Source organism: Somniosus microcephalus, chromosome 31 (assembly GCF_052327205.1).
Source record: "Somniosus microcephalus isolate GS21.2 chromosome 31, FLI_Smic_1.0, whole genome shotgun sequence".
Classification (NCBI taxonomy): Eukaryota; Metazoa; Chordata; class Chondrichthyes; order Squaliformes; family Somniosidae; genus Somniosus; species Somniosus microcephalus.
This window is the reverse complement of record NC_141017.1, coordinates 27073194-27093583: the sequence shown is the minus strand read 5'-3', so window position 1 is coordinate 27093583 and position 20390 is coordinate 27073194. Positions and strand designations below refer to the sequence as shown.

General features: G+C 46.2%; 1 protein-coding gene across 1 annotated transcript in view; it reads left to right on the top strand.

Annotated features, from left to right (window-relative positions):
- The window catches only part of LOC147097670 (zinc finger SWIM domain-containing protein 5-like), a 92060-nt gene that overhangs the window by 67111 nt on the left and 4559 nt on the right, over positions 1-20390 (top strand). The window contains exons 7-13 of the mRNA XM_085971667.1: positions 540-701; positions 2366-2512; positions 3977-4114; positions 5715-5975; positions 8840-8975; positions 12182-12339; positions 16840-17003. Coding sequence (XP_085827793.1) covers positions 540-701; positions 2366-2512; positions 3977-4114; positions 5715-5975; positions 8840-8975; positions 12182-12339; positions 16840-17003 — 1166 coding nt within the window. The remainder of the gene's footprint in view (positions 1-539; positions 702-2365; positions 2513-3976; positions 4115-5714; positions 5976-8839; positions 8976-12181; positions 12340-16839; positions 17004-20390) is intronic.

The window sequence follows — 20390 nt, the reverse complement described above, 5'->3', positions numbered from 1 at the left end:
AATGGGCCGCGCATTGGGGGAGGCAAGCCGCGCAGGGGGCAGTGTGGCTCAAGGGGGACATTAGCCGTCTCCTTTGATTCCCATCGTGCCCAAAAATCAATCTGTCTTGAATGTACTCCACGACTGTGTCCACAGCCCTCTAAGGTAGAGAATTCCAAAGATTCTCCACCCTTTGACAAAATTTCTCTTCATCTCAGCCCTAAAACACCGGCACAGACCAGTTGGGCTGAATGGCCTATTTCTGTGCTGTAAAATTTGATAATTCTGGACACTGTGGGGCTTAGTGCTGCATTGGGTGGGCCTCCTGGGGAGAGGGCGAGGTGAAGAGAGACCAAGTGAAGTTTTATTTTGTAAATAAAATCGCAGTTTGAATTTGCATAAACGTAGACCAAATTTGAAATGGTAGATCTCCAAGAGCCCATTATTGTGTTGTCGATGGAGTTGATTGCAGTTGCCCCGTGTGCGTGTGGTTGTATTGAGTGATTGCGAGATAACGCACTAAATAACGAACAGTGAAAGAAATACTTTTTCATTTGCAGCAGTTTCACGGAGAACCGTTTTCGTGCGTGCAATAGAAGCCTGCAGTCTGGACTGGAAAGACTGCCACCTTCGCAAGATCATCAGCAGCGACAACTATACGAACCAGTGGAGAGATGGAGATCGGTCATTGTTCGATTCCCAGGGGCGGCCTCTTTGGCTCGGTGGGTGAAAGATTGTTGCGGGATATCAGTCTCTAGAATTGCTCTTCCTTCATCCCCCCCCCCCAGTGGCACGGTAACATTGTGTCGAGGGCTACTTGGACTTTGCGATATCAGAATTGTACCAGGAAGGATAATCCGCATCCATACCTGCACTTCACTCAGTAAATGGGGTCAAATAACTAGCATTTATTTCACACTGCTAACCAATTTCAAGAATACTGCTAATGAGTTGTCTTACCATGCTAAAGGAGTTAATTTCCCAGGAGAATGCCTGTTGTCCTTAAAAAAAAAAAAAAAAAAAAAAAAAAAAATGGTGTTCCTGGTAACTTGTGTATCACACAGCAGCTTCGTGAAACTTGATTCATTAACTGCTTTTTTTGTGCTCTTGGAAGCGACTGTCTCTCTCTCTCTCTCTCTCTCTCCTGCAAATATCTACCAGACTGTCAGAATTGGTAGTTAACCCTTAAGCAAAATAAGACATCTGTGACTGCACGCAGATCTTGAGTACTTGTTATTCATGTTGACAGCCTTAGTGCACGTTGTAAGCAACTGAATCATATTCGACACTCAAGACACCCTTTTTTTAATATATATATACACTGAGGCAAAAGTGTAGAGCACTTGCAGCTAAAGTTAAACATGTAGTTTGCCAAAAGAAATCACTGAATTTAATGTAAAGTTATTGGTGCGTGTGTTTTTTGTTTCCGTGCTACTTTACTCTCTTTCCCCCCCCCGACCACAATGGTCACATGGTCAGTGCTGTCACTGCTGATGTCTCTTGCTCGCTTGCCAGGGAATACATATTAACAGCCCGGTGAAGACTCCCTGCCCGCCCCCACCACGGAGTGGTGCCTGCCCACTACAGCTCACGTCCTCTGTGTCCAAAGCTGAATTTAGCAGAGTGCAGGAGGGAGGGAGGGAGGAAGGGGTTTAACCTGCCTTCCACTCACACTCTGGTGCGTGCGGTGCTTCCCCTGAGTCAGGTAGTCGTTGCACTTATTTTTAATACATATTTGGGTCCTGTTTACACAAGCACGACTAGAACAGACGCTTTGGCTATGGCGGACATTCCAGATCCCAGCTGTACTCTGTATCCGGAAGCAAGTGACTGTGGGAAGCTTCCATTACTTTACTGAAACTTCTTTGATTTACTTTTTCATGTCAAATGCTGCAGCTTCTCTTGCTTTTCTGTTCCCCCCCCCCCAACCACTGTATAAATGTACTCTGAAATGTAACTAGCAATTTGGCTTTTCACAGAATCACAGAAACCCCACAGTGCAGATAGAGGCCATTTCGGCCCATCGAGCCTGCACCGACACATATCCCACCCGATCCCCGCGTATTTAATCCCCCTAAGACTAAGGGTCAATTTATCATAGCCAATCATCCTAACCCGCACATCTTTGGACTGTGGGAGGAAACCGGAGCACCCGGAGGAAACCCACGCAAACACGGGGAGAATGTGCAAACTCCACAGTCACCCGAGGCCAGATCCGAACCCAGGTCCCTGGCGCTGTGAGGCAACAGTGCTAACCACTATGCCACTGTGCTGCCACTTTTGTAGAAGTAAATTTAAAATTTAAGCAGGCAATATCTAATCAATATTTTTTTTTGAAATAAAGATTGATTTTATTTCCACTGCTGAAAATCTCTCAATTTTCTAGAGCATGTACCAACTGCTTGTGCCCGAGTGGATGCATTGAGATCGCACGGGTACCCCAGGGAAGCTCTGCGTTTGGCTGTTGCAATTGTCAATACCCTCCGATTGCAGAAAAGGCGTCAGTTGGAAACGTACAAACAGCAGAAGAAAGGTAAGGGCCGTAAGCTGCTTGGGGAGGGGGTGGGCTGTGGGCTCCCGACAGTGGCCAAAAATCTCTCCACGTCTCGTGGGCAGCTGAGCAATTGTCGTGTAGATTTTCTTTTGGGTTTTGATCGTGGTGACTTTTTAAACCCAGCGCCAACTTACATAGTGGGAAGGTTTTCTAGTTTCTCAATTGGCAGTTCATTAAGCCCATGTGTACCAAGTTCCTCTGTGTCTTAAGTCGTCTTTATTTTCCTTGGAAGGAAAATTTGGGGGGGGGGGGGGGGGGGGGGAGAATTTAATTTTTGTAAAGCTGTTCATTTTATACAATACTTTGGGATGTTTGAGAGATGCGATATGGTGCTTTTGTCAATAGAAGTTTTAAGGCTAAAGGGATATGTGGAGAAATCTGGGACAGGGTACTGAATTTGGATGATCTCATTAAATGGCGGAGCAGGCTCGAGGGGCCGAATGGCCTACTCCTGCTCCTATCTTCTATGTTTTCTCTTTTTAAAAACCCATCAGGGAGTTGGCGTTCTATGGAAGAGGTTTGATGTAGTATGCCTTTCATAGAATCTTAGAAATTAACGGCTCAGAAGGGGGCCATTCGGCCCATTTGTCCCCGTGCCGGCCGACAAAGCTCTCCAGCCTAATCCCCCTTTCCAGCTCTTGGTCCGTAGCCCTGTAGGTTACAGAACTTCAAGCGCATATCCAAGTACTTTTTAAATGTGATGAGGGTTTCTGTCTCACCCTTTCAGGCAGTGAGTTCCAGACCCCCACCACCCTCTGGGTGAAAAATTGCTCCTCATAGAAACATAGAAGATAGGAGCAGGAGTAGGCCATTCGGCCCCTCGAGCCTGCTCCGCCATTCAATGAGATCATGGCTGATCATCCAAATTCAGTACCCTGTCCCTGCTTTCTCCCCATATCCCTTGATCCCTTTAGCCTTAAGAAATATATCCAACTCCTTCTTGAATATATTTAATGAACTGGCCTCCACTGCCCTCTGTGGCAGAGAATTCCACAGGTTCACCACTCTCTGGGTGAAGAAATTCCTCCTCATTTCAGTCCTAAATGGCTTACCCCTTATCCTTAGACTATGACCCCTGGTTCTGGACTCCCTGGCCATCAGAAACATCCTTCCTGCATTTAGTCTGTCCAGGCCTGACAGAATTTTATAGGTTTCGATGAGATCCCCTCTCAATCTTCTAAACTCCAGTGAGTATAAGCCCAATCGACACACTCTCTCCTCATACGTCATTCAACTCCCCTCTACTCCTTTTACCAATTATTTTAAATCTATGCCCCCTGGTTATTGACCTCTCTGTTAAGGGAAATAGGTCCTTCCTGTCCACTCTATCTAGGCCCCTCATCATTTTGTACACCTGTATTTAACAAGCATCAGAGACTCTGGTCTCAAGAGGCCGCATGGCAAGAATAAGGATGTATTTTAACACCTCCCTTATTTTTCCAGAGTTGTTACAAAAAGGTGCAACGACCATTGCAAATCAGGAAGGTTGGGTCGGGCATCCTCTGGATCCTATTGGCTGTTTGTGCAGAACCTTGCTTGAAGCGTGTAAAATGGAGGACGAGAGCTCCGTGTTGTTCACTGGTAAATGCTGCAATCTTTTCTTTTCCTGGAATCTGATTAAAGTCGTGGCTTCGGTTCCTAGCCTGTGCAGTGACCTCTATAGCCAAGGCAGCAGTTGAGTTGTTACAATTGGCCCCGACTCTGGGGTGGTGGAGGGTGCCTGGGTGAGAAAACTGATGTTCCTACTGGCGATGGACCTTGGGCATGGCCACCCCTGGGTCTGGCTGTGGTGACCTCCACAGTCAAACAGCCAGCCAGCTGGTAATCCTCCAGGCTTCTACATGGGAGGTTGACCACTTAGTTGAGGTCCCAGGAAGCCTGCTGGCTACTGGATCAAATTATACCCAGTAAGAGAGATGGAGGGGGCAGTTGCCCCCAAAATAAATGTTGCTCTTAAAGAAAATAGCTTTTGCAACTCCTGCCAGCGTAACATTTTTATTAAGGCTGTCAAAGACCTACAGAATGAAAGATGGGTGGCAGTGTGTCACAGATCAAAATGGGATAGTGAAGTTTTAAGATTGTCCTCGTCTTCTTTTGGTCTACACTACAATGACAGCCGAGCTATCCGTGCTGTGCTGTCATGTCAACTGGCGTCTCTGGCTGGACTTTAGTGAGCCCAAAAGCCAAACTAAAGTGGCACTCGCCCCAGTATGTAAACGATAAAATCTAATGAATGGTAACTGCACAGAACCTCATTCCAGTGAGTGTTGGACTGCTTTATTGGGGTGTTTGTTGGGGGCAGGGGGCGTGGCGGTCCATATGGTTACTACTGCAGCAAGTATACCAGACATTTTACAACAGTGGTGCCTTTTGGGAACGATCCAGTATAATCCAATCCTGATTACTCTTCCAGTAACCATTCCATTCACTGAAAAGGAATTTAGCATTGTTGGTAACCATTTCCTGCTGCTCAGTTTTGTGTGCGTGTACCTATTAATTTGTAATGGAAATGGTAGCTTTTTTTCTTACTGTGTAATTTATGATAAAGTAGCCAAAGTCTTGTAACACAGCTATGTTTCCCTGACCTTCTCCTCCTCCCCCCACCCCCCAATCTTTATATTGTACAGGGAAAAACTGCTTGTAGCAGCAGCTGATTAGAATTCATTTAACAGGAGGCAATGCAGTGGGTGTAAGCGAAGTATTGATTGTCAATGGGGAGCTGACCTGTACTCTGGACATATTTCTTCTTCAAGCCAGCTCAGCCAACATGATGTCATTGATGCTAACACTGTGCGTTAAATTTTCGGTTGGGAAAGCCCAACACAGCCTCTGTGTGAACTCAGTTGATGCTCTGTAATACTTAGAATCGAAGTGTTAAATCATTAAACTTGTCTCGAGCAATGAATCATTCTCTGGGCCACTGATTAATGGTGACTGAATGAGTTGGTGTGTGTTTTTTTTTGCACCGTGGGATTCCGTAATTCTAGCCAAGGTCAGGAATTCCATCCATTTTTCTGTGAAAACCACAAACCCTTGGCCTTAATCACCTTGACTTATCAATGTGTTCTTGTGTATGCATCTCTTTTTTTGCTTTCCCTGTCTGACAACATACCATCTTGATTTTTTAAAAACTTTCCACCTGTAAATAGATGAGCTAATTGGATGTTTTCGTTATTTTCAGATTCAATAACTGATATTCGGAAGCCCGTCTATCAGCACTTTGCCGTTCCTGGCAGCAGCAACACCGGAGAGTCCTACTATGCCCTTGCCCTGGAGGTGGCACTAATAGGATTAGGGCAGCAGAGGTTAATGCCAGAAGGGCTCTATGCTCAGGACAAAGTCTGTCGGAATGAAGAGCAGCTTATATCGATGCTGTCGCAAATGGAATTTGACGAGCGGCTGGTTCAGGTTTTGCGTAAACAAGCAGTCTTGTTACTGGAAGGTAAAAATGCTTTATTGTTTAATTAAAAAAAAAAAAAAATTACAAAATAAATGCATTTGATAGTGCTCTCTCTCTCTGCTGTTTTCTGAAGGTTTTGAATCTTTTGCTAAAGTAGTTTTGAGTGCTCGCTCGCTAGCCTGTTCTGCATGTTACGCGCCCAGGCAGTGTGAGCAGGCTATTTGACTGCTGGCGGGTTGGGAATGAGGCCCCAGCCAAGCCTGGTCCTGCTGCTCGATGCATGTACGCACCTGGATTTTTAAAGTGCCGGGCCCGTGCATGGTGACTGAAGATTAGGAACCCTGGCCCCTCTCTCCCCCTCATCAACCTAGAGGTCCTGAGGCTACTATTACTGCAGTGGCTGAGGGTAAACTCGGACACAGGTTGAAACGGGGGGGAACCGTTCTGCTCTGTCGACGGTGAGCTGTGCGTTGCCCGAAACAGCCGAACTGCAGGCAGCGTTCCCGCTAAGCTGCACGGCGGTCTGGAGCCCGCCCCCCGTGCAGGACGCTGACCGGCTTTTTCAATGGAAATAACCACGCTCACACGTGCGAAAAATTGAATGGGCCGCACAGCCAGTTCAAGGACCCGCGCACCCAAAAATAAATCGGTGAACATTGGCTGCAAGTATTACTAGTTTAAAAAAAAATCTGTAATAATTGGTTTGTAAAAAAAGTCCCCGTCTCATTTGCCTACAATTGGCTTGGTTTTTGTGACCTAAAAGCCGTAACAATCGCTATTGGCAGGGGACGATCGGGGAGGAATCTCAGATTCCTTTTCCTCCCTTGAGGTTTTTATCTGTTTGCCTCTCCCGGGTGGTTGGTGGGGGTGCTGGGAATCGGGCATCATGACTGACCGAGCAGCCAAGCCTTGCCTGTCCCATCATCTGTTTGTAAACGTTCAAAATTGAGCTTGGCCTTTGACTTTTTTTTTTTCCTCTTGTGTCTTCTGCTGTGGCCGTCATTGACATTCGCGTGGCTAGAAACGGAACCATATTTTCTTAACCTGGATCAGTTCTTCAATGCTGAACGGAAACGTCAGCTGAAGAATGAACTCTCCCCCTATTGGAAAGTAATGTCTCGTCCTCATCTGATCAAATTTATTATTTTTTTTCGTACCTCTTCAGTCGCAAAGCATTGTGAAAATAACTAATTTCAGGAACCATTGCACAGGAGGTGTTTGATTTTTTTTCCAGAATCCTCCTTTAACTATAAATCTAGTTCAAACTTTGAGAAGCTTGTGCATTTTGATGACAGTCCAGCGCCAGTAACTTGTGTTTTTTTTTCACACCGCGGTGTGAGCTGGAGATTTAGACCGCGGCAGTATTGCGCCACCAACTCAATGGAGGATTACAACGTGGGTCAATGTTGGAGGCGAAATGGTGCCTCTGATTGGTCTCTGAAGATTTCCATTGTGCAACAAAAAACCCACTAAAGAGTTAACCTTTACTTGCTAACCACACTGACATTCGTGCAGAAAGTGTGGTTGTTCGGCGAGATAAAGGTTAAACTACAGTTTGAACACACACTCCTCCTGTTTTCATGACGTGACCCAATTTATTTAGATTACTTGGGATTAATGTCTGTTTGCTAGACGTAAATGTAATCTTGGTCTGACCTCTACCCTCTCTTTGTGTCTGTGTGGTACAGTGTGCTCACTACAGGCTGCTTTATGTTTTCTGTTAAGTTCTCCAGTGACAGAGAAACCCAATATGGTAACTGGTGTCTGTGTGCTGCTGCATTGCAGGAGTTATGAGGCAGGGCCAGTGTTGGTACAGGTTCTGCTGTTTGGTCAATTGGCGGGGGGGGGGGGGGGGGGGGAAAACACCTTATTGCCAAATAAGTGAAAATGTTCCCATGGGGGACACTGTAAATGGAGATCTATACCAAACATCTAAACTGACCTACTGAAGTTCTCTGGCTAGATCTGAGGTAGTTAGCAGGAAGTTTCCTCCTCTTCAAAGGTGTCTGACTATAGCAGTTACTGGGCACTCGGTCCTATTAGTGGCCAACAGTTCATTGTCATTAGGCACAGACGAGCCAGATTATTCTCCTCCTTCTGTCTCTTCCCCCCCCCCCCCCCAAAAAACCCCGGAGATGTTGACTGACTAACCCCTCATTCTGTAGCTGGCAGGCAGCCCTCTAGTGCTCAGTCTAAACGGCCAGTCTTTCTACGTGAGCCCAGTCTACAAGCTGTTTGACTATGGAGGCTATTGGATGAGACATAGAAACAGGAGTAGGCCATTCGGCCCTTCGAGCCTGCTCTGCCATTCAACGAGATCATGGCTGATCATCCAAACCCTAGCACCCGGTCCCTACACCGACAGCCATCCCACGCAAGCCCTATCCCCGTAACCCCACGTATTTAATCCCCCCATAACACTAAGGGCCAATTTTTTTATCATGGCCAATCAACCTAACCCACACATCTTTGGACTGTGGGAGGAAACCGGAGCACCCGGAGAAAACCCACGCAAACACGGGGAGAATGTGTGGAGTTTGCACAGTCACCCGAGGCCGGATTTGAACCCGGGTCCCTGGCGCTGAGAGGCAACAGTGCTAACCACTATGCCACCGTGCCTGTCCTCGTTTGGCATCAACATGCATGTCCTGACCGGGGGTCATCGGATAGCTTCGAGGAGTGGAAGCTTTTTGGCTTACTTCCCTCCCCAACCCATGAATGCCGAGGCTAATTATGCCCCATTACTGCTCTTGATCAAACTCGCAGGGCCCAGAGATTGAATCTGGGCCTGCCTTGATGTGCAGCAAGTTATTAGGAAAGCACACAGACATGTTAAAATCTGCCTATTCCAAGAATCCTACTCTTCAGAGAAAATGGACACTAAAAAATGGCATTTGTTTCTTCAGGAGGTCCATTCAGTGGTCTTGGAGAGGTAGTCCACAGGGAAAGTGTTCCCATGCACACTTTTGCAAGATACCTATTCAAAGCTCTCCTGCTCCACGACACTGACCTGGCTTACAAGGTTTCTTTGAGAGCAATGAGGTAGGTGAAATATTTGATGATCACTTTTTAAACTAGTTACACATGCAATAACTGTTGTCCGCTAGCGTGTCGTTTTATTTCGCCTTCCGAAAGCAAGCTTAAAGCCAAGCAAAGAATCTCTGGAAAACGACATATTACAAAGGCTTCAACCTAGAAGCTGGTCCCGATTCATAGTGTGTACTTGATGAATGTATATGGAGGTGGAAAGAGCAATGCAGTGTGGGTTTTCTGTATTACATGAGGGCAATGAATATTGCAGGTGGGGGAATTTGATCAAAATTCTTGCCGTACAGCTGGCACTATCTGATCCCACTGGTGCTGCTGAATTTAAAATGAAAACTAGGTCTCAATGCATTAGATTACCCCATTGCAAGAGTGTGCTGTTTTTTTGTGAACAAGAGCAGGAAATAGTGTACATTGCCAGTGAGTCACCTCTGATGCAGGCAGCATTGCGCACTCTCTCTCGCCCTCTTTTTGGGTGTTCTGACGGCTGCAGTTTTCGAGCTGACATTTCCAAGACCAGCGCGTGGCATGCTTTAAAGGGGGGGTGGCCCCCCCCCCCCAAAAAACGTGACCCAGTTTGACATCCCTCACGGTGAGCCTGTGCCGTCGCGTCAAAAGAATGTGGGCTGGAAGCTGGCCGCCGATGAGAGGAAAACTTCTCTAATGGGACGTCACTCTTCCGCTTCTTGCCTTTTGCGTGGGTTCCCTCACTCGGCTGCTTGAGCAAGTTCAGTAGCTCTGTGACTTAACGGTACTAACCACAGACCCAGCTAAGGAGTCCAAGAGGCTTCCCTCTAAACCACACCTTTTTCCAGAGCTACCCAAAGTATATTTTGCTTCCACTGATTCGCCATTACACTTTCCAGATGACACAAAATGGTACACATCACAGAAACAAGACATACAGCACAGAAACAGGCCATTTGTCCCAACCAGTCCATACCGGCGTTTATGCTCCTCCTCCCATCCTTGCTCATCTAACTCTATTGGCACAACCCTCTATTCCCTTCTCCCTCATGCTTATCTAGCTTCCCCTTAAACACACCTATACTTTTTTTTTATTCGTTCATGGACTGTGGGCGTCGCATTTATTGCCTGACCCTAATTGCCCTTGAGAAGCTAGTGGTGAGCCGCCGCCTTGAACTGTTGCAGCCCGTCTTTGTAGCGGATTGGTACAACCGAGTGGCTTGCTGGTTAAAGAAGTTTCTTCTGAATTCCCCATTTGATTTCTTGGTGACTCTTGTGTATTGATGGCATCTAGATTTGTTCTTCCCCACAAGTTGGAACATTCTCTGTACCCACTCTACCAAAACCTTTCATAATTTTAAAGACCTCTGTTAAGTCACCCCTCAGCCTTCTCTTTTCAAAGAGACCCCCAGCCTGTTCCTTTTAATGATGGGTATAACCTCGCAGTTCTGGTATCATCCTTGTAAATCGCTTTTGTGCACTCTCTCCAGGGCTTCTATACCCTTTTTTTATAATATGGCGACCAGAACTGTACACGGTACCCCAAGGTTTCTGTGTTTGTAAGTGCTCTTGATGAGATGGCGGTGACTGCCAGCTTAACTACCTGTTGCTTTAAAATGAAGGGAGAAAGGAGAGGAGAATAGCAACAACAAAAAAAACACTTAAACATGATACACATTCTGGGCAAACTATTGGCAGTATGAAAAATTGTGCTTGTGTTACTGCAGTTTGAGATTCATTCACAACTTGAACCCACAACCTTTTGACTGAGTGCTACCACGAAGCCACGGCTGACTCTCTCCTCCTGAGTCGGAAGGTTGTGAGTTCATGCCCCCCTCCAGAGCCTTGAGCACGGAATCTAGCCTGACGCGACAATTCAGTACTGTGGGAGCGCGGCACTGTCGGAGGCGCCGTCTTTCAGTTGAGACGTTAAATCGAGGCCCCGTCCGCTCTCTGGTGGACCTAAAAATCCCATGGTGCTATTCGAAGAAGAAGAAAGCAGTTCTTCCCAGTGTCCTGGCTGATATTTATCTCTCAGCCAACATCACTAACGGATTATCTGGCCCTTTATCTCTGCTGTTTGTGGGACCTTGCTGTGCACAAATTGGCTGCCACGTTTCCCACATTACAAAAGTAACTCCACTTCAAAAGTACTTCATTGGCTGTAAAGCGCTTTGGAACGTCCTGAGGTCGTGCAAGGCGCTATAGAAATGCAAGTCTTTAAGACTATAATGGAACAAAGGTCTTTGGTTAAGTTGCTCCATGTTTGAAATTATTCCAGGGCACCAGTGGTTGGGTTACAGTTGACTTCTGTGCTCTTAGGCTTGAGGATGGGAAGAGAATTGGAAAATGAGTTCCTGCTCTAGATTGCTAGCCAGTGACCACTGCCGTGTGCTGATTGGGATTAATTGAGGTCCCTCATGGTCCAATAGTGCTCTGTCTTAAGGGGCAAACTGCTGCTTGACGAAGAGACAATACTAGTGGACCTGCGTGCCTCCGCGTGAGTCTGGCTGAGTGGTGGGCGCGGCGAGGAGAAAGAAGAGATGGGAAGGGGTGCAAAATTTGAGAATTTGAAAAATTCCTCTTTTCCCTACCATTGGAGACTGAGGAGTGCCAGGTGTTCCTGGGTCTCTGCCCGCTCAGAGCTCCTATGACATGGGTGGTGATCGAGTGCAATCCTTGCAGAGAGGGGAATAAAGCTCCCTGGATTATCATTGTTCTAATCGGGGCGGGAGGATGTGGGGCTGCCTCTGAGGAATTGCAGGTGTTCAATCTCTCCGGCACAGTGCACTCTGGCTCCACTGCATACGTACGTGACGGATGGTGGGCTATTAAACACTGCACGTTGTTAAATAGAAAGCGAGTAGGGATCAAACTGGCGCAGTAGGCCATTCAGCCCCTCAAGCTTGTTTCACTGTTCAGCTAGATCATGGCTGATCTGTACCTCAATTCCATTTATCTGCCTTTGCTCCATATCCCTTGATACCCTTGCCCAACACAAAATAATCGATTTTAGGTTTTGAAAATTTAAATTGACCCCTAGCACCCACAGTGGTGTGGGGAAGTGAGTTCTAGATTTTTACTACCCTTTGTGTAAAGTGCTTCCTAACTTTGCTCCTAAATGGCCTAGCTTATAATTTTCTGTCATGTTCAGTTAGAAACCATTGGTTGGACCTTGAATCTTGTGTTCAGAATGATTGCCCCCTTGGCTGACTTGCTTGTTTTTCTCCTTCCAGACTGCCGGTGCTGGAATCGATGGCGCCAGCTGGTGACGGCTCTCACCCGCACCTCGTAGCGTTGGTGGATCCAAGCCGCTACCCACGTTGGTTCATCCTCGGGCACCTTGAAACTCAGCAGTGTGAGCTGGCATCCACCATGTTAACGGCTGCAAAAGGTACACGTGGCACCGATCGTGTTGAAGCGCAGTCATACGTGGGCAACTTACTTAGGATATCGAGCACAGAAACAGGCCATTCGGTCCAACCAGTCCATGTTGGTGTTAATGTTCCACTTGAGCCTCGCACCCAACTTTCCTCCTCTAACTCTATCGGCATAACCCTCTATTCCCTTCTCCCTCATATGCTTATTTAATCGCCCCTTAAATGCATCTATTATTCGCTTCAACCACTGCCTGTGGTAGAGTGTTCCGCATTCTCGCCACTCTCTGGGTAAAAAGTCGCTTCTAAATTCCTTATTTGATTTCTTGGCAACTGTCTTGCATTGATTACCTCTAGTTTTGCTCTTCCCCCACAAGTGGAAACCCTCTCTGCATCTGCTCTATCAAAACCTTTCATAATTTTAATCTATTAGGCCTTTTCTTTTCAAGAGAAAAGAGACCCAGCCTGTTCATTTCCTGATGGCTATAACTTACTGGTTTCCCCCCCCGCCCCCCCCCCCACCCCCTGTTTTTTTGGATGCTACTGTTGAGTGACGTGCTGGGAGAGGATAGCAAAGTTATTGTAACTGCAGTAAAAATTGTGTACCAACAGGGAGTTCAACTACAGATAGTGAAATCTGTTGTATGCAGTATGATTAGGGGAGATGGAAAAAAAACAAACTGCAAAAGCTGGGAATCTGTAGCAAAAGCTTTGAAATGACTGGAAACTGTAGCTGGCGAGTCAACATCCGAAAGAGGAAAGCTTTTCGTCCAACATTTCCGATGTAGAGACCGACCAGAAATGTTAGCCAGGTGTTGGATGCTGACTGATTTGTGCATTTTTAGTGGGGTTTTTTTTTTGGAAGAATGGGGATAGTTTTAAAGTCGGTTCCTACTGTGAAGCTTTTTGCAAAACTTTGGCATGCTCCTTCCAAACTGGGCCAACTCGTTCCACAAACGAACTTCCCTTCCTGCAAATGAATTCCGACAAGGCACCAAGGTCCCCCAGCGTTTGTTTGAATTTAAGCTGCTGGCTGTAGCAGGAATGCAGTTCTTGCTGCCAGAACTGTTGCTCTTGACGTTAGCTGTTGGCGTCTATTTGCAATGGAGCCATTTTGGGCCCCAGAAGCTTGTGGGTGAATCCAGTGCTGCTTTTGTCCTAAATAACAGAAAACACTGGAAAAACTCAGCAGGCCAGGCAACATCCGTGGAGAGAGAAACAGTCAACGTTTCAGGTCGAAACCCTTCGTCAGAACTGAGGGAAAAAAAGGCAGGAATTGAAAGAGATTAAAAGGCAGTTTGGGGGCTGGGAAATGGGGGAGGGGATGAAAGAACAAAAGGGAAGGTCGGGGAGAGGTGAAGAGACATTAAGAGATATTCAAGGCGAGACGAGATGGTAATAGGACAGGTAAAGAGACAAAGGATGGCTCTAGATGAAGTGTGAAATGCGCTGGCAGAGTGAGAGACAGCTGCCGTGTGGGAGAGAGAAAAAGGGAAAGGCACAAACCAAAGGTGTGGATAAAAAATATATAAAAATAACAGGGGCCGAGGTTATGATCTGAAATTGTTGAACTCGATATTGAGTTGCTTTCGCTTTTATTGTCCTGTCTGAGTGGCTCGGAAAATGGTCACAGCGCCATCAACCGGCACCTGGGTATTACTGCACAGAAATCATTCCGTGTGGGGAAAAAAATAATGTGGAGGGCCTTTTGCATCTGAAATGATGTAATTTAATTCCACGGTGTCACTAAGTACGTACAGGAAAGTTAACTCATACTTTTGCTAGTATTGCAGTTTAACAAAAAAACAACACAAGCTTAAAGTAATACAAGGCCAAATTTAATGGTTCTTCTGAATGGACCAGTAGTGTGTGCTTTTTCCAACTCATTTGATTTTTGAGCAACTGAACTGCATTTTGAGATTATGTACAAAAGCCAAGCTAACAAATTTAATGTAATTGCTGATATAATTTAACATTACCTGCAGCTATAATGAACTAAATGTAATAGCTGAACTAAATGTAATAGCTAAACTAAAAGCAAGAGAGACTTGTATTTCTGTAGCGCCTTTCACGACCTCTGGACATCCCAAAGTGCTTTACAGCCAATGAAGTAGTTTAAGAGTGGCCACTGTTGGAAATGCAGCAGACAATTTGCGCACAGCAAGCTCTCAAACAGCACTGTGATAATGATCAGATAATCTCTTTTTTGGTAATGTTGGTTGAGGGATAAATATTGACCAGGACACCAGGGATGAACTCCCCTGCTCCTCTTCGAAATAGTGCCGTGGGATCTTTTACGTCCACCTGAGAGGACAGGCGGGGCCTGTGTTTAACGTCTCATCCGAAAGACGGCACCTCTGACACTGCAGCGCTCCCTCAGCGCTGCACTGGGCGTGTCCGTCTAGATTGTTGTGCTCAAGTCTCTGGAGTGGGACTTGAACCCACAACCTTTTGTCTTGGAGGTGGGAGTGCTGCCCACTGAGCCACAGCTAAAAATAGATTGCACAATCTAGTTCTGTAACCCTGGTAGCAACGCAAGCGTTTGTAGAAATTCATTTCAGACTCAAGGTTCTGCAATCCTCTTCCTAATGTATCAATTCCTCTTCCCAAAGTTTCCCAATGAAGCATTCTACCTCAACACTGCTTTACTGGACTTGCTTTCACAACGCACTTACTGAAATTCAGGGTTTCCTGCCAAACGTCAGCATGTGATGTGTTCTGCTTCCACTTCAGTTTCTGCCACTTTCATATTCTCTTTTTTGAATCTCTGTATATAAAATAGGAAATGAGTTGCAGTTTAAAAGAAAAGACATTTTCAAGTCTGTTACGGAGTTGTTTAATCCTGCAGCGTTGTCTGGAATATCCTCAGTTTTTAGCTCCGAGGCAAATTGGGGGTGGGTACAGCATTATATGTTAAATCGTTTCTGGGGAAAGCGAGCCCTTTTTTTTTTTAACTACCATCTTCTTGCACCTTGCACTTTATTTGCATTCGCGAGGGCAGGTGGAACGCTGTTCCAGTACTGTCCCAAATGCCACTCAAACTATCTCCCTTCAAGATACAGGAGATGGACCAACAGTTGACTCTTTCTCCCGATGGGGAAATATCTCTATAGATCGATAGTGTGGCTATGAGCAACGCTCCCTTTAAGCTGCGCAGCACACTGGAGGTCCCGCGCAGCCGGCTCACCGGCTTTTAAAGGGATAAACCGTGCACGTGCGGAATTTCACGCCGCAAGTTAAAGGAGCTGCGCGGGCCAAAAGATAATTCGAGCGGACATTGGCCGAGTCAGTGTTCCTTCATGTTGTGATGTATGCACTGTGCTTCTATCATTCTAGAATATTGTAGCACAGATGTAGGCCATTCAGCCCATCGCACCTCTGCTGGTTCACTGAGTCCCGTTCCCTTCACTCCCACCCATTTTGTTTCTACTTTTATTTATCTACTTATAAACTAAAGGGTACAATCCTAAAGGAGGTGCATGAACAGAGATCTGGGGGTATATGTGCACAAATCGTTGAAAGTGGCAGGGCAGGTAGAGAAAGTGGTTAAAAAAGCTTACAGGATCCTGGGCTGCATAAACGCTGGTCCGGCTTCAATTGGAGTATTGTGTCCAATTCTGGGCACCGCACTTTAGGAAGGATGTGAAGACCTTAGAAAGGGTGCAGAAAAGATTTGCAAGAATTATTTCACGGATGAGGGACTTCAGTTACGTGGATTGACTGGAGAAGCTGGGGTTGTTCTTGGGGCAGAGGGGATCTGATAGAGGTATTCAAAATCATGAGGGGACTTAAACTAGATAGCGAGAAACTGTTCCCATTGGTGGAAGGGTCGAGAACCAGAGGACACAGAATTAAGGTGATTGGCAAAAGAACCAAAGGCGACATGAGGAAAAACTTTTTTACTCGGCGAGTGGTTAGGATCTGGAATGCACTGCCGGAAAGAGAGGTGGAGGCAGATTCAATCATGGCTTTCAAAAGGGAGTTGGATAAGTACCTGAAGGAAAAAAATTTGCAGGGTTACAGGGAAAGGGTGGGGGAGTGGGACTAGCTGAAGTGCTCTTGCAGAGAGCCGGGGATGGGCCGAATGGCCGCCTCCTGTGCGGTAACCATTCTATGATAAGCCATTATGGATTCTACTTCCACTGCGGTTTCTAGTAGGGAATTCCTTGTGGTGGTCATGCATTTAAAAAAAAAAAAAAAAAAAAAAAAAATTCTAATCTCCCTCTTTTGGCGATCTTAATCGGATATTTTTCCTGATTTATCTTGAGAAAACCCTTCTTGTTTGAATACCTTACCAGTTTTGCCTCTTAGGCAGGGCGTTAAAACTTTGGTCCTAATAAGCCACTTTCCATGGTTCCAATCGGGTCATTATATAAAAACAAAAAATATTATACCCAGAACATGGAGCTCGGGGTGATTAATGGACTGCAGGCTGCAGTTCGGGCACCCTGCTGCTCTTTAAGTATTCCTTCTGTCTGCTGGTTTGATCAATCACTTAACACGTCCTCTTGTTGCAGGAGACCCCAAGTGGTTGCGAGTGGTGTTGGAATCCATTCAACAGAACATTCATTCTCCATCGCTCATATACAAGCTAGCACAGGATGCTTGCAAAACAGCTACTCCTCCCAACTGTGCCCCTGACATTACACTCCTCAATGTATCTCTGGAGCTAGGACTACAGGTGGGTCTACTTTACTATTGTGTCTAATGGTGTCTGTGACAGTTCACGGTAAATTCAGCATCTTTTGCATCGAAACATAGAAGATAGGAGCAGGAGTAGGCCATTCGGCCCTTAGAGCCTGCTCTGCCATTCAATGAGATCATGGCTGATCATCCAAATTCAGTACCCTGTCCCTGCCTTCTCCCCATATCCCTTGATCCCTTTAGCCTTAAGAAATATATCCAACTCTTTTTTTTGAATATATTTAATGAACTGGCCTCCACTGCCCTCTGTGGCAGAGAATTCCACAGGTTCACCACTCTCTGGGTGAAGAAATTCCTCCTCATTTCAGTCCTAAATGGCTTACCCCTTATCCTTAGACTATGACCCCTGGTTCTGGACTCCCCGGCCATCATAAACATTCTTCCTGCATCTAGTCTGTCCAGGCCTGACAGAATTTTATAGGTTTCGATGAGATCCCCTCTCAATCTTCTAAACTCCAGTGAGTATAAGCCCAATCGACACAACCTCTGCTCATATGTCATTCCTGCCATCCCAGGTATCAGCCTGGTGAATCTTCGCTGCACTCCTTCCATGGCAAGAACGTCCTTCCTCAGGTAAGGCGACCAAAACTGCACACACTACTCAAGGTGTGGTCTCACCAAGGCCTTGTACAACTGTAGCAAGACATCCTGTTCCTGTACTCGAACCCTCTTGCTACGAAGGCCAACATACCATTTGCCTTCTTAACCACCTGCTGCACCTGCATGCTTACCTTCAGCGACTGGTGCACAAGGACACCCAGGTCTCGTTGCACTTCCCCTTCTCCCAATCTATTGCCATTCAGATAATAATCTGCCTTCCTGTTTTTGCCACCAAAGTGGATAACCTCACATTTATCCACATTATAGTGCATTTGCCATGTTTCTGCCCAATCACCCAACCTGTCCAAATCGTACATTTGGGTGTCTTTTTTTATCCTTCCCCTTTTTAATTCTGCGGCAGGACCTCATGCAGAGTGTAGAATTTTAGTATTTTACACGCCAGTTCCCACCATCCTAACGGCGACTTGCATTTATAAAGCGCCTTTTTAAAGTCGTGAAATGCCCCCGGGCACTTCACGGGAACGTTGAATCAAACAAAATTTGACACTAAGCTACATGAGATATTGGGACAAGTGACCAAAAGCAGTTTGGTCAGAGGTGTGGGTTTTAAGCAGCGTCTTCAAGTTGGAGAAGTTTACGAAGGGATGGCAGGAATGAGGTATGAGGAGAGATTGGGTCGATTGGGCTTATACTCGCTGGAGTTTAGAAGAATGAGAGGGTATCTCATTGAAACTTATAAAATTCTGACAGGACTGGACAGACTAGATGCAGGAAGGATGTTCCCGATGGCCGGGGAGTCCAGAACCAGGGGTCACAGTCTAAGGATAAGGGGTAAGCCATTTAGGACAGCGATGAGGAGGAATTTCTTCACCCAGAGAGTGGTGAACCTGTGGAATTCTCTATCACAGACGGTTGAGGCCAATTCATTAAATATATTCAAGGAGTTAGATATATTTCTTAAGGCTAAGGGGATCAAGGGGTAAGGGGAGAAAGCAGGGGCAGGGTACTGAATTTGGATGATCAGCCATGATCTCATTGAATGGTGGAGCAGGCTCGAGGGGCCGAATGGCCTACTCCTATTTTCTATGAATTCCAGAGCTTGAGGCCTAGGCAGCTGAGGGCACAGCCGCCAATGGCGGAGCGATGAAAATTGGGGATGCTCTCGAGGCCAGAATTGGTGGAGTGCAGATTTCTCGGCGGGGTGGGGGGCCTTGTAGGGCTAGAGGAGTTGAGATAGGGAAGGGGTGGGTGAGGCCATGGAAGGATTTGAAAACGAGGCTGAGAATTTTAAAACCCTGGTATTGCTGGACCGGGAGCGAATGTAGGTCAGCGAGCACAGGGATGAACAGGACTTTGGGCTAAGGGTAGCAGAGTTTTGGATGAGCTCAAGTTCACGGAGGGTGCAAGGTGAGAGGCCAGCCTGGAGCGTGTTGGAACAGTCGAGTCTAGAGGTAACAAAGGCGTAGGTGAGTTTAGACTGTAATCTAACCTGCAGCAATATGCCATACTTTCGCTGTGAAGGATTTTGCTCAATACGGGAAACTTTGTTATATCTGGCACCGATGGGATCGAGCTGTTGCTGATCTATCAAAACTGCCGGACATACAAAGTTAATGTTGAAGCATACGGAGGTTTTCATCTCTGTATCTGACAACAAACACTGTTGCTTAGCAACAGTTTCTGAAGAGTTGGCTGCAGCTGCAAGTGTCTCTAGCTGAAGCTGTTGCTATAGCTACAGACCTTGCAGTGCCTGACTGGGGGGGGAAAAAAAAGAATGAGAACTAAAAGCTTAACGGCTCCTGATTTTTGCCGTTAGATCGAGTATTCTGGACATACAACCTCCGGATAAACCAAAGTTTCCTGTATATGAGGCTATGAAAGCAGCAAAGGCTTTTAATTTGAAGCTGAGACTGGTGCTGCAGGTCGGTGTCCTGTGGCTGGCCGCCAGCACTTGCCCACGGTTACCATCCCGCTCTAACCCTGTCGCCTCGAGAGTTTCTGAAACCGTGCTTGCAGCACCAGCTTTAAACTTGTTGCACAAACGAGAGTTGCTTCATGTGTGGTGGCCAATTTCCAAACTTCAACTTGTGACCTCTTGTGTGGTTTCTAAGTTGAGAATCGTCCACCCATAGTGTAGGACACCACCAAGGTGAAAAGAGTTGGAAAGCAATCTGAAACAAATTAAGAAATAATGGCTGTGTGGGTTTTAAACCTGTAGTTTGTCTGGGAGTGGTGGAGGGAGATCTTGTGCTGTAGTTCAGATTACGTGCAAAGAAATAACTTCTATTAAAACCTGATCGCCTCTCCTCTCATGCACATTGCTAGATATTGTAAGCATTTTATTCCCTTTACTGGGACATATCCATGCCCCACACCCTTTCCGAAGTGAAGTTGGAGAAATAACTTTGTGTAGCAGTTTGCTTGGGGATTGCTTGAGCTATCGGTGTTGACTTGTTTATTGTGCAGTTTGTATGCTGTGCTCTCTCCACCCCTGGATTTTTAGGGTGGGGTGGGGTTTAGTGTACAGCCTCTGTTCAGCTATTACTGCAGCTGGTACAGCTGAAAGTCAGAACTCCTCATGGGAGGTGAACCTGCGTCTCACTTGTGTATCGGAGCAGGCAGGCACCATCATGCTGTCCTCTATCTAATGAGGATTTTCAGGCCATGGTTGCACCAAGGACCATAGTCAATGTGCATGGCATTTCGACAGACTGGCGTCGTTTGAAGAAATTGAATGAAGCCCTTTGCAATTCTGCTTTTGAGATCTGCTTTTAAGTTTACATTATCAGAACTCTCATTAGTG